At 49.4% G+C, this 13644-nt stretch overlaps 1 protein-coding gene across 1 annotated transcript in view; it reads right to left on the bottom strand.

Annotated features, from left to right (window-relative positions):
* Nucleotides 1-49: 49 nt before the first annotated feature.
* The window catches only part of DDX60 (DExD/H-box helicase 60), a 93159-nt gene continuing 79564 nt past the window's right edge, over nt 50-13644 (bottom strand). The window contains exons 38-39 of the mRNA XM_074993062.1: nt 4553-4615; nt 50-4446 (exon numbers count right to left, since the gene is read on the bottom strand). Of these exons, the coding sequence (XP_074849163.1) occupies nt 4332-4446; nt 4553-4615 (178 nt within the window). The 3' untranslated portion in view covers nt 50-4331. The remainder of the gene's footprint in view (nt 4447-4552; nt 4616-13644) is intronic.

Below are 13644 nucleotides of genomic sequence, written 5' to 3'. Positions count from 1 at the left end.
CTAAATGTGGCTCTCGAGTCCTTGCTCGAGTGGAGGACTGAGTCGGTTGAGTCCATAAACAGCTTTTGTGTATCAAAGGGAAGATCCACGACCTTCACCTGGGGGTTCCTGGGGATACCAGGCGTCTGGAGCCAGGACTCCCTATGCATGACCACTGCTGTAGCTGTTGAACGTGCCGCTGTGTCCGCCACGTCCAGTGTAATTTGCCATTCTCAATGGTAGTGTAGAGGAGGAATATACCTTCCTGCCAAACAGCTCTAGTTTCTTAGCATCTTTATCCCATCCCCCCCGATTTTCTACTGAGACGCCTTTGACCTCTGCTGGGACAATTCCACCACCAAAGAATTTGGTTGTGGGTGACTAAAGAGGAACTCCATGCCCTTAGCTGGGACGAAATACTACTTATCTGCTCTCTTGTTCGTAGGCGGAATAGAGGCCGGAGTCTGCCATGTGGTAGCGGCTGACTCCATAATGGCTTCATCTAGCGGGATAGCAATTTTGGATGAAGCCGGGGGTCTCAAATTTTTGAGGAGTTTATGATGTTTCTCCTGCACCTCTGCCATTTGAATGTCTTGCGTGAAAGCCACTCTCTTGAACAGTTCCTGGAATTGTTTAAGGTCATCCGGGGAGGAGACATCCCCGGGGGCCATGGCCTCATCTGGGGAGGCTGAGGAGGAACCGCTGGGGTAAACCTCCCTCAAAACCTCAGGCTCCCACGGTCGATGATATACTTGCTCCCTGGAGGATTGTGAAGGAAAGTCTTGGGGTTCTGGACCTCGCTCCCCCTGAGACAACTGTGTTTCTGTCCCAGAGCAAGAGTGCACATGGGGGTATTGAGCAGCAGGGGAGGACCTGTCCCTGGATCTAGGCCTGCAGTGTCTGTGTTCAGCGTGATGCAGACGACCATAGCAGCATGGGCAAGGGCCCGGTGGTGGAGACCTGGGCCACGAGCGGAGAGTGTACCCACAATGTCTGGGAGAGCGGGACCTCCACGACGACACAGATAGAGGTGAAACTGGTTTGTGATAGTACTCCAGGGGATCCATGCCCAGAAATGGTGAAGGTGGCACAAGCCATGGTGAAATTGATTGGAGGAACGGAGAGGGAGATTCCAGATAAGCTGGTGGAGTCACAGCCCGTCGGTGCAGCGTGTGTATCTCGGGGGGAGGGCTAGGTGATAAGGGCAGCGGAGCCCTGACTGGAGATGGACTGCGGTGCCGGGGTTTTGCTTTTTTGTTTTGGTGGCAAAAATGACAAATTACACGAAAACCAGCTATCTTATCTGACTCTGGCCTTAGCCTGAGCAGATTCTGTCTGCAGCCGATGGCGGTTGAAAAGGAACTGGCGGGGACCGGATCGCGCACGCAGGCGGGGGAGCGGCGCGCGCCAGCGCATGCGTGATCCGGGAGAAACTGCTGGAAGAATTCCGATCTGCGGCACCGGGCGAGCCCGACACATTGTGGAGCACCCACGGGGCCACTCGAAGAAGAATAGGAATTTGCCATGCTGGATCACAAAGAGCATGAGGTCCAGTCCAGCATGGCAATTCCTGTTTTACCATAACAAACTCATCTTTTTTTTCTTTTCTCTTATGAAAGTTTACCCCCTATATCGTGGATTATTCTTGTCCTCTGGATCCCCTCCAATTCTGCAATATTGTTTCTTTGAGATGGGGTGACCAGTACTGCACCCACCTGCTGGCTTTCTTCATGAAAGCTGCACAGTGAAATTGCCACAGGACAAGCACGGATCATGGAGCTAAATCATGGATAGTCTGGGTTATGTACATATGGAGACTGCTGGCTCTAAGTCCCCCATATTAGACAGAGTTCTTCAAATTATAGGGTTTTGAAACTACATAGTACTGCAACAACATATGTGATTTATGGACCTAAATGTTTACAAAGTAAATCAATATATTTTATTGATTGCTCTTCAGAATATTTCTAACATATGTTTAAAAAATTAAACATGTAGGCCACATCTACACAAGAGGGTTTTTTGGGCAAAAACGGGCTTTCATCAGATAAACCTGCTGCGCATGTACGTGCAAAATGTGCTTTGCCAACAAAACCCAGCACATCCACCAGTAGTATTATATTTCTCCCCATTGAGGTATAACACCTGTCTCGACAGCGTTCAGTCAACAATACAGCCATGTAGATGCTCCAGGGCCTTTGTCGACAGACAGGGCAGCCCTGTTTGCAGAGCTTCTGGTCAGCCGTTCTGTTGACAGAGTGGCTTGCTATGTCAATCCACTTTTATGTGTAGATGCATTCTGTCAACAGAAGTTTTGCCGCAAAATCCCCTCTGACAGTCACTTTCTCATGTAGACGTAACCATGCTGTGTCTCTGACTTATACAGAAAATTAACTGTACATTCAGGCTAAGGTGACCATCCATCTCATATTTGGGACACCAAAAAGGCATCCTGATTTTTTTTTTTTCTTTTTATATGGACCAATGGTTGTGTATTTGGTTCCCCGCTGCCCCACCCTTGGGGCAGCTGGGGATCGCCAGCGGCTGTAGCTTCCCTGGGGCTCTGGCAGATTGCCAGCAGATGCCGCTTTCCGAGGCTCCTGGGGAATGTCGGCAGTGGCTGCTGCTGCCTTTTTTCCAGCTCTCTGGGTCTTGGAGGAGCTGCACCTCCCCCACCCATATCTCCCTGTCCCATGTGCATATTTGGAATAGGAAGATATGGTGACCCTAATTCAGACAGAACAGTTATTCAGAAATGTAAATGAGTTTTCTATAAACAGTGGTCTTGGACAAATCTCTGAAGTTTATTGTAACTGGTTGTGATCTCTTGAGTCTGTTGCATTTCTATGAGAATGTATATTTATCTCCAGATATTTAGACTAGTGAAATGTACCTTTTACACTCTGAAAGGGTATATTCTGAAACCAGCAACCAGCTAAAACAGAACTGGAATAAAGTGTATGCCTTTCTAAAAAGAGAAACATCTAGTTTTGACAAACTATTCATTCTGACCTTTGAGCAGTCTATTGCATATAATCAAGTGTGGCAAGTTATTTTTTTGTAATAGTTTCTAGGTGACAAGAAGGTGTCTGTACTGTCTAAAATTTTGTGTGTGTTAACATTTCATGAAAACAAATACTTTTGTCGTCATGTCTGCCAATAACCAGGTATTTGGATGTGTCCTCTTTGTGATTTTTATCTTCTAATCAGTTTCCCCAAGCTCTGCTATTTACTGGCCTTTATAGAGGAAGCAAATACTTTAATGCATTGTGGAAGACAGTACTTTAGTTACTGTATTTGTCACTAATTACCAGAGAACATCAAACGTTTGTTTATACCTATTGTCTACATCTATGCTATAGAGTTTTGTCGACAAAACAGACAGAGCATCCACACTAAAAATGTGTTCTGTTGACAAAAGTGCCGCTTTCTGTTGAGTTACTCTCAACAGCTTCTGCTTCTCCCTGACAAGGCAGAACACCTTTCTTGACAGAATCTATCAACAGAGAAGCTGTGTGGATGCTCTGGGGGGCCCCTCTGTTGACAGAGTGGGCTTCTGGGTCACTGGGCAGCCCTGTCTACGCTTCTGGTTTGCCATTCTGTCAGGAGCACAGCCAGGCTTTCTGGCCGCTGTCCGTCAGAGAGGCTCGACAGAGCAATCCACTTGCGTGTGGCTGCAGTCTGTCAACAGTTTTGTTGGAAGATGTCTTCTGACAGTAACTTCTGTCGACAGATACTATTTTGTATATCTAGTATGTTTGTGTACCACCATTGGTTTGGTGGGTTTTTTTGTAATCTGGTTTATACTGACAGATTCAACAAAGCAGTGATTTCTGTCTTCAGTACCATTTGACATGTGGCCATTTTGTGAGAGAGTTCTTGGCTCATCCATGATCTAGGCTATACCTGATACTAATAGAATACTGTTTGCATTGTCTGCATCCGTAAGAGCAGCTGCTGCTGCTGAGGTTGGGATTAAGGATTGCTCTTAATTAATTTTTATGCTTAACTTGTACACAGTGCATAGAAAATGATATCCAGATAACAGATGCTTCAAAAAAGCCTCATTGGTTAAAACATTTTAATTTGAAAATTCTGATACAAGTGTCTAGTAAAATGCTTTGTTACAAAAAACAGTTGAATTTTAAACATGCTTTAAATATCTCAAGTATACTACAAAGCTTTAAAATGATTTATATTTCTGATTAAAAGAAAACGGGCTGATTCCTCACTGACTAAAATCCAATCTATTTATTGTAATTTTTATTCTAGTGTGTTTTGATAACTTTTATTAGCTGCTAAAACTATTTTCTGTCCAGGTAAGAAGACTGTTAAGATCATTTCTTCATGCTTTACAAAGTATGTGATGCTCTGCCACCCAGTTTTGCACTGTAGCTCTCACTTAGTTGTTGAAAAGCAAGTACAACGTTGTCATTTGGATCATCACAGAGTTCACCTAATGATATTCTGTTTTTAAAAAAAACAAAAAACTTTAACATGGTAAAGTTGCTTGATATAAAAAATTTAAAATTGTTTTGTTACATGTGTGTATGTGTATAATATATAATCATACCTTATTGCTTTAATAAGGAGTGAAAAATCTTTGAGTAGATTATAAGCATCTCCTTCATTTAACCTAGTAAAGGAAAAACATGTCCAATTATTTTAAAGGGTTATTAAAAGGACACTTCCACCAGAACTTCTTTAATCTGCTCGGAAACAAGGTATGCCTGATTAAAGAATTTGCTGGACCAGAAAGGGCACTGGGGGTTCTGGGCATGAGGGGAGTAGGGTGGAGGGTTTACCTGGTGCCCCACTCCTGGGGGGGGGGGGGGGGGGGGCGGGGATATGGCTTGGTGCCGCCTACTGCTCTTTGGCCCTGTCCACCCACAGTGCTCTATAGCAGCCAGGAAAAGCCTCAGAAAGCATGTTGCTGTGCTGCCCTTTCTCGATCTTGGGGATGAAGAGTGAGTAGCAACGCTCAGAGCAACTTCCTCCTCCATACCATTTGTATTATCAGATTAGGGATTGGTGTATTACACCACTTCTATACATTTCTCAACTCCCCCAGGTAGATCAGAGTAAACAGACAACCGTTATACAAGGCCACAACAAGCAACACTGTCTAACTTTAACAGATTGATTAATAGGAAATTAATTTCAGAACTGAGAGCTCAGAATTGGGTCACAGCACCATTGCCACACAGACAATAAGGTTACATATTTCCTTAATGCTTAGCTCATTTAAAATATTCAACAGTCACATGAGAAAAGGGTAAAACAGTTGGGGAAAGTAGTTATTTAATTCATTTGTGAAAATTTTATTGGATAGAAAACAGCAATTGCAACAAACTCTAAAAAGGTGGAATTCAGACTCACAGGCCACATCTCCACAAGAGAGCCTCTTCCGAAAGAACTTATTTCGAAAGAGTGTCCACATGCAAAAAAGCAGGACCAAAAGAGTGATCTGCTCTTTCGAAACAGTGTCCAGACAGCCCCTGCTCTTTTCAAAGAACAGGCCTGGGGGCAAAATTTGGATGCCACGAGGACTGCTCTTTCAAAAGACGGGCCTGAGGGGTGTCTGTGCACACTTTCTTTTGAAAGAAGGTGTCCTTCATGAAAGGGGAGGGGAAGAGCACTTTCAAAAGGAGCACCACATTCTTTTGATTTACTTTCGCAGGAAGTCTGTGTGGTTGGGGGTTGCGGGGTAGATGCTCTGTGGGATCTTTCAAAAGAAGGGGGCAAAGCGTGGACACACAAAAAGCAGGACCACAGATGCTCTTGAACCAGAGTGTCCCAGTGGAATGCTGGTGGCTGAGACCCCCAGCCTGCCTGGGGCAAGGGAGCTGGTGGCTGAGCTCTTGACCTGGCTAGCATCAGGGGGACTGACAGCCATAGTGGGAGCTAGGCAGGCTAGCACAGCAGTGGGCTGGGAGCCTGATGGAGAAGAGAAATCTTCCAAAAGAACTTGCTAGCGTAGACACGGCCATGTTGTTTACAGGCAGAACAGAAAGAAGTAAAAAATAGCTGTTTTGTCTCTAGGCAAATGATCTACACTGTGGAAAAAGGCTCTTGGTTTAGTACAGGTTGGACCTCCCTGGCCCAGTACCAATGAGCATTACTTTACAATTATCCACATTAAATTTCATTTGCCATTTTATTGCCCGGTCACTTAGTTCTTCACAGCCTGCTTTGGTCTTAACTATCTTGGGCAGTTTAGTATCATCTGCAAACTTTGCCACCTCACAGTTTACCCCTTTCTCCAGATCATTTATGAGTAAGTTGAAAAGGACTGATCCTAGGACTGACCCTTGGAGAACACCACTAGTTACCCCTTCCATTCTGAAAACTTACATTTATTTGTACTCTGTTTCCTGCCTTTTAACCAGTTCTCAACCCTTGAAATGATCTTACCTCATCCCCTGATAGCTCAATTTACATAGCCTCTGGTGAGGGACCTTGTCAAAGACTTGGAAATCCAAGTACACTAAATCTACTAGATCCTCCTTATCCATATGTTGTTTGACCGCTTCAAAGAACTCTAATAGATTAGTAAGACATGATTTCCCTTTACAGAAACCTTGTTGACTTTCACTCAACCAATTATGTTCTATGTCTGGCAATTTTATTCTTTACTATGGTTTCAACTAATTTGCCAGGTACTGATGTCAGACTTACTGGTCTGTAATTGCTGGAATCGCCTCTAGGGCCCTTTTTAAATATTGGTGTTACATTAGCTATCTTCCAGCCATAGGCTACAGAAGCTGATTTAAAGGCTAGATTAAAAACCACACTTAAGGGTTCCGCAATTTCACATGAGTTCTTTCAGAACTCTTGGGTGAATTCCATCTGATAGCAGTGACTTGTTACTGTTGAGTTTATCAATCAGTTCCAAAACCTCCTCTAATGACACCTCAATCTTGGACAATTCTTCAGATTTGTCGCCTACAAAGGATGGCTAAGGTGGAGGAATCTCCCTAACATCCTCCCTCGTGAAGACTGAAGCAAAGAATTCATTGAGTTTCTCCACAATGACTTTGTCATATCTGAGTGCCCCTTTTCCATCTTGATCATCTAGTGGGTCCACTGATTGTTTTAATAGGTTTCCTGCTTCTGATGTACTTAAACATTTTGTTACTGCTTTTTAAGTTTCTGGCTAGCTCTTCTTCAAACTCCTTTTTGGCTTTTCTTACCACATTTTTACATTTAATTTGGCAGTGTTTATGCTCCTTGCTATTTTCCTCACTAGGGTTTGACTTCCACTTTTTAAAAGATGCCTCTTTATCTCTTACTATTTCTTTTACATGGATGTTAAGCCACGGTGGCTCTTATTAGCCATGTCTACACGTGCACGCTACTTCGAAGTAGCGGCACTAACTTCGAAATAGCGCCCGTCACGGCTACACGTGTCGGGCGCTATTTCGAAGTTAACATCGACGTTAGGCGGCGAGACGTCGAAGCCGCTAACCCCATGAGGGGATGGGAACAGCGCCCTACTTCGATGTTCAACGTCGAAGTAGGGACCATGTGGTCGTTGCGCATCCCGCAACATCGAAATTGCGGGGTCCTCCATGGCGGCCATCAGCTGAGGGGTTGAGAGATGCTCTCTCCAGCCCCTCAGCTCAATGGTGGCCGCGTGGAGCGGCCCCTTAAAGGTCCCCTCCCCCTCCCTTCCTGTGCAGGAAGCTGAGGGAACGTGCAGGTGGCAGCCCAGACACGCGGCCAGCCTGCATGTCCCTCAGCCACCCAGAACAGGGCCAGGACCGGCCATGGCTGCCCGGCAGCCCCCCCAGAGGACCCCCCCCAAGAGGAGCCAGAACAGCCAGGCGGGCAGCCAGGCTGGGAAGCGGCAGCAGGGCCCCTCCTGGACGGAGGCCGAGCTGCGGGACCTGCTGGGGCTCTGGAGCGAGGAGGAGGTGCTCCAGGTAATGGGGAGCAAGAGGCGGAACGCGGATGCGTTCGCTCGGCTGGCCGAGGGCCTGGCCGCCCGGGGTCACCCTGCTTGCACTCCTGACCACGTCAGGCCTAAGGTTAAGGAGCTGCGGCAGGGTTACGCCCGGGTCCAGGATGTGGCCGGCCGATCTGGTGCCGCCCCCGTCACTTGCCCCTTTTACAGGGAGCTCAGGGACATCCTGGGCCCCCGGCACACCTCCTCCCCTCCAGCCACCCTTGATACCTCGGCCGACGAGCCCCAGCAGGCCCTGCAGCCAGAGTCCGCCCCGGAGGTAAGCCCCGCACCCCGGGGGCCCCCCCTGGAGCCCACCCCCGGGCCATCGCGGCAGGAGGAGGAGGAGGAGGAGGGGGGCTCCTCCTCTGCAGAGTCCAGGCTGCAGATCCTCCTCCTGCCCTCCCAGAGCAGCAGCCGGGCGTCCGCTCCCCAGGGATCTCTGGACCGTGGGAGTGGACTGACACGTATGTACCGCCCCCCCCCCCCCCCCCCCCCCGCTGTACAATCTTTCCTGTAAAATGTCACTGTTTGTACTGTGTCTAGCCCCACTTTTGTCTAGGACTTTGGGTGCAACTGAAATCAAAGGTGCCCACAGCCTTCGTGGTCCCTGGGACAAAGCGTGGGTGAGGGTATCTCCACAGCTCCAGAAGAAGTGGGGCCTCAGGGATAGGGGCAAGGCCAGGGCTGCCAGTCCTCAGTGACACCCAGATCGATACACTGCTTCCCCTCAGTCCTCAGAGCCCTGCAAGGTGCGTGGTGTGGTACTTCTGTGGTGATTCATAGGGGGCCGGGGCTCCAGCTGCCATACCTCCACTGGTACAGTAGCAGCAGCAGCCGGGAGACCTTAGACCCCTTACAATCACTGGATCCCAAGACAGTTGATCCTTTTGTCCCCACCCCATCAGAGGGCCTCACTGACATGCAAAACACTAGTACCTACCCACTGAACTAGGTTAACTGTGAGCAAAGCCTCCAGTATTCAACAGCTCCACAAAACATTCTGACTCCACAAATGTGGTATTTTATGTTATGTCTTTAGACTATGGGCCCATCTACTGTTTACAGAGAAAAAAAAAACCATTAGGCAGTGAACTTTTGCCTGAGTATATATGGCATGCAGAACTGTACCCTGCACCAAGCTTTCTCATCAGAAATCACGCATGATTAAAAACCATCTAATCACTAGTGTACCCAAATGAAAATGATACCACAGAAAGAGGTTGGTGTGCAGTAGATGTATAAAGCTTAGCACCACTGAACAAAGAGAGAGCATACTTTTCACTCTCCATTTAAAGTGGAATAAATATAAATAAAAATATGATATTCAGTCATAAATAATACAGACACTGGGTCTGGGAGACTTGCCAGACTCCAGCTCTATCTTCCAGGAAGGGGCAGGATAGTGCAAACAGGCAGAGCTGTGGCTAGACTGAAGCAGTGATTTAAAGGGCTCAGGGTTCTGGCTATCACAGTTGCTACAGCAGTGGGGGCAGGAGGGCCATCCCTACAGGGGTGCAGGGCCTGCAGAACCTCCCCCTCACAGGCCGTTTCTACACACATACCACTTTCTCTGAAAGTGGCATGCTAATAAATGGCCTGAAATATGCTAATGAGGCACAGATGTAAATTCCCCACACCTCATTAGCATAAGGTCACATGATTTGGAGTCCGGAAGATGCTTTTCCGGACTCCAAACAACATGCAGAAGCGCGGCCCCCGGGGGTGGTCTTCCTTCCGGAGGCCCCTTCTTCCCAGGGGCTGCGCTTCTACACGTTGTTTGGAGTGTAGAAACAGCCAAACTGCCCCAGGCATAGGGTTCTCAGCAACCTCCCCAACTCCCACTGCTACAGACCCAACCCCCTCAATCTGCCTTTGCTCCATCCCACTCCACCCCATCTCTCAAGCCCAGCCCTTGCTCTTCCTCTTCTGCCCCCCCACCTTTTCCCACCCCCATTGCACCCTTTGCCCCAAACCCTCTCTCCATGCTATACAAGCTGGATGATTCTCAGGGACCCTGGTGCAGGGTGGCAGCAAAGGTCCCCCCCCACCACACACACCTGCACTCATCATGGCCAGTAGGAAGCAGAGCAACTTGGCCCCAGCCTGCTCCCCCAAACAAGGCAGGGCTCAGGGGAGCAGGCCAGGGCTGGAATGCACTGCTTCCCACCCATGCAGGGAGGCAGAGCGGGCTGGGAGATGGGCAGTAGAACACAGCCGAGCAGGCTGTTGGATAGCTCCAGTTCCCTCCCCCATGGTGAGCGTATCTGGGGCCTGATCCCAGTTGCCTCCCATGCCAACCTTCCCCACTCCAGGCAGCAGCAACTGGTGAGAGAACTCAGGGGTTACTGGCCACATGCCCCGCTGCAGCTTCGCTCCAGTCCAAGCCCCTCTCTTCCCTGCACTTTCCTCCCCATGCCTGTAACCTTCCTGCTCCCCGAGTGGTGCAGCCCCAGACAGCAATATGAGTTGCTCTTGCTCACACTACTCTCGGGCCTTGCTGCGCTGGGAGAGGGGCAGGACCACCCATGCTATCATTGGAAGCAGTGCAGTTCTAAGGGTAAGTGTGGGAGTGGGGCACTTGGGGTGCACATGATTCCTTGTGCACATCACATGCATCAGCTCTGGCCCCAGGTAATTACCCAGGCTTTAGGACGGTTGAAGCAGCCACTGTGGGGGGGCCCCCCTCTAAGCACAGGGCCTAGAGCAGCCACCCCAAACCATCCAATGAACAGCACAGCTCTGGGCAACGGAGGCCAGGATCCCCAGGCCCTTTGAAATTGCTGGGACCCTAGGTCATTTCCTCCTTATACCTGTGCCCCACTCCCGTCAGAGGTCCTGAACGCAATAGGTTCTTAGAGTTATGAACACCAGAGTTAAAAACTGCCTGTCAATCATTTGCCTCGTTCGGAACCAGAAGTATGCAAAGAGGCAGTAGAGAACAAATAAACAAATAAAAATGAAATCCCGGACACCACAGTACTGTGTTAAATGTAAACCACTAAAAACAACCACTTAACAAGGACAGGACACTTTCCAGTCTGATTTCATTCAAGTTAAGATGATAACAAGCAGCATTTTCCTTGGGCATAATAAAGAACAAAGCTGTATTCAGTCAGCCTTCAGTTGTGTGTTTTTGAAAGCACACCCAGAATATTTTGTTCAGAGTTACAAACAACCTCCATTCCCAGTAATAACAACAAGAAGTCCTGTGGCAACTTATAGACTAACAGATATTTTGCAGAATAAGCTTTTCATGGGCAAAGACCTGCCCATATAAACTTATGCTCCAAAATCTGTTAGTCTATAAGGTGCCACAGGACTTCTTGTTTTTGAATAATAGAATCATAGAATACTAGGACTGGAAGGGACCTCGCAAGGTCATCGAGTCTAACCCCCTACCCTCATGGCAGGACTAAGTACTGTCTAGAGACCATCCCTGACAGACATTTATCTAACCTGGTCTTAAATATCTCCAGCAGTGGAGATTCCACAACTTCCCTAGACAATTTATTCCAGTGTTTGACCACCCTGACAGTTAGGAACTTTTTCCTAATGTTCAGCCTAAACCTCCCTTGCTGCAGTTTAAGCCCCTTGCTTCTTGTTGTATCCTCAGAGGCCAAGAAGAACAAGTTTTCTCCGTCCTCCTTATGACACCCTTTTAGATGCCTGAAAACCGCTATCATGTCCCCCCCTCAATCTTCTCTTTTCCAAAATAGACAAGCCCAATTCTTTCAGCCTTTCTTCACAGGTCATGTTCTCTAGATATTTAATCATTCTTGTTGCTCTTTTGTGGACCCTCTGTAATTTCTCCACATCTTTCTTGAACTGTGGTGCCCAGAACCGGACACAATACTCCAGCCAAGGCCTAACCAGTGCAGAGTAGAGCGGAAGAATGACTTCTCGTGTCTTGCTCACAACACATGGACTAAGAAGATACAGACTAACAAAGCTACCTCTCTGACTCCTAGCAATAGTCCAGGATAGGAAGTTTCATCAAATAAAGCATCTCCTTCTTGCAGCTCCAAGGAACTGAGGACACCCTGATGTAATCTCACCTGTTTCAAGTAAACAAAGAATGAGGCAGCACCACTCAGCCCAGGGAAAGGACGACCCGGACAGCTTCGCAGCTATATGGTAGAAAATCAAGTGGGGGACCCGCGTGCTGCACCTGGCCAGCATCTGCATTGACGAGTGCCTGAGAGTGCTGGGCACACAGGACTTCCTGGATCAAACTCCAGTGTCTCTGTCTCATCTCGGAACCAGTCCCGGGCAAGGCCAGGCCCTTTGCCTGCCGCAGCGCTGGGACGGGCCAGACGCCACCTGCAGCATCTGCAGCCCGAAGGTCTCGTCCCCTTCCGCTGTGCTGTCTCACGCTGCCAATGCGGCCTCTGCCTCCTGCCAGGTGCCAGGACTGCTTCCTGCAGCAGCGGCAGGTAAGGCAGCCAGACAAAGCCCGCGGGAGCCCCCAGGACTCCCAGCCCGACGGGCCCTGACAGCACAGCCAGCCTGGAGCCGCTGCAGACGGCGTCCGAGCCGCAGCCCCCGCACTGGGAGCACAAAAAGCTGGATGGAAACTGTGCCACTTGCTTCGTGTCGTGCCCAATCCATGAGCAGGGCGCAGTACCGGCTAAGCCTGGCACGTCGCGCTGAGCCACCAGCCCCAGGCCACGGGCTTCATTAGCTGAGCTGGAAACTGCCTCTCTAGCGCCGCTCCAATGCCAGGGCCACGCGGGGTGTGACGTGCAGGGCTCTGCGGCTTTCCTGGGCTCTGGGCCAAGCCACAGGCAGGCGGGGAAAGAAGGAGCCTGCTAGGCCCGTGGTGTCCCACTGAAACTTACCCAGTCGCCACAGTCGTTCCCATCACCCCCAGCCAGGCCCCTTTCCCACACACGGGCCGCCCTCCTGGAGACAGTTTACTCAGGTGGTGTAAGTAGTGCCGGGCCTGGAGCTGCTGCCCACGCAGGAGCCAGCCAGGGCCAGAGCTGTGCCTGTGCCGGAGCCGCCGGGCCTGGACCTGAAGCCATTGCGTGAGCTGCCGAGGGCCTGAGGAGCCACCTCAACCACTGCTGCTCTGTGTTTGTTCCACCATGTCGTGGGGCGCCTCGTGTGTGCGGCTTTCCTGAGCCACGCTATGCGGCCCCATTCGCCGCAAACAGGGAACGTAATTGGACATGGTGGCGCTGTAAGGTCCTGACATTCACGAGTTTAATTTTTGCGAATTCAGTTATTCGCATGCGGCTGCTGGTTCCCAGGGTGGGAGCGCCAGCAGCTGCAGCTTCTCCAGAACCCCGGGTGGGGAGCAGCGGCGGGTGGCGCTGTGCCAGAGCTACAGGCACATGATGTTCATCATTCACAAGATTCAACATTGGCGAGGGTTCTCAGCACGGAACCCTCGCAAGTATTGTGACCCTACCGTACTAGCAAACTCAGTGGTCTGATCAGGGGCTGGTTCTTTTGATAGCACTGGGAGCAGGATGCACACTGCAGGGAGGCACAAGAGGGAGAGCTATGGAGTACCAGTGGGGTGGAGGAGAGAGCTGGTAAAGCAGAGAGAGGACAGTAAGAGGGTGAGCACATGAAGAGCCAGCATGTAAAAGGGGCTGTCCTGAAGGACCAGCAAAACCTGCATGCTGAATCTTTGCCCTGTTGCCAGCCTTGCATACCCAGCCACTGCCTAGGTGCTATTAGCCACTGTTCGTTGGTAACTGGCAAGCAGG

Source organism: Carettochelys insculpta, chromosome 4, assembly GCF_033958435.1.
Source record: "Carettochelys insculpta isolate YL-2023 chromosome 4, ASM3395843v1, whole genome shotgun sequence".
Lineage (NCBI taxonomy): Eukaryota > Metazoa > Chordata > Testudines > Carettochelyidae > Carettochelys > Carettochelys insculpta.
The sequence above is the reverse complement of the archived record's forward strand: the minus strand, read 5'-3'. Positions and strand labels throughout refer to the sequence as shown.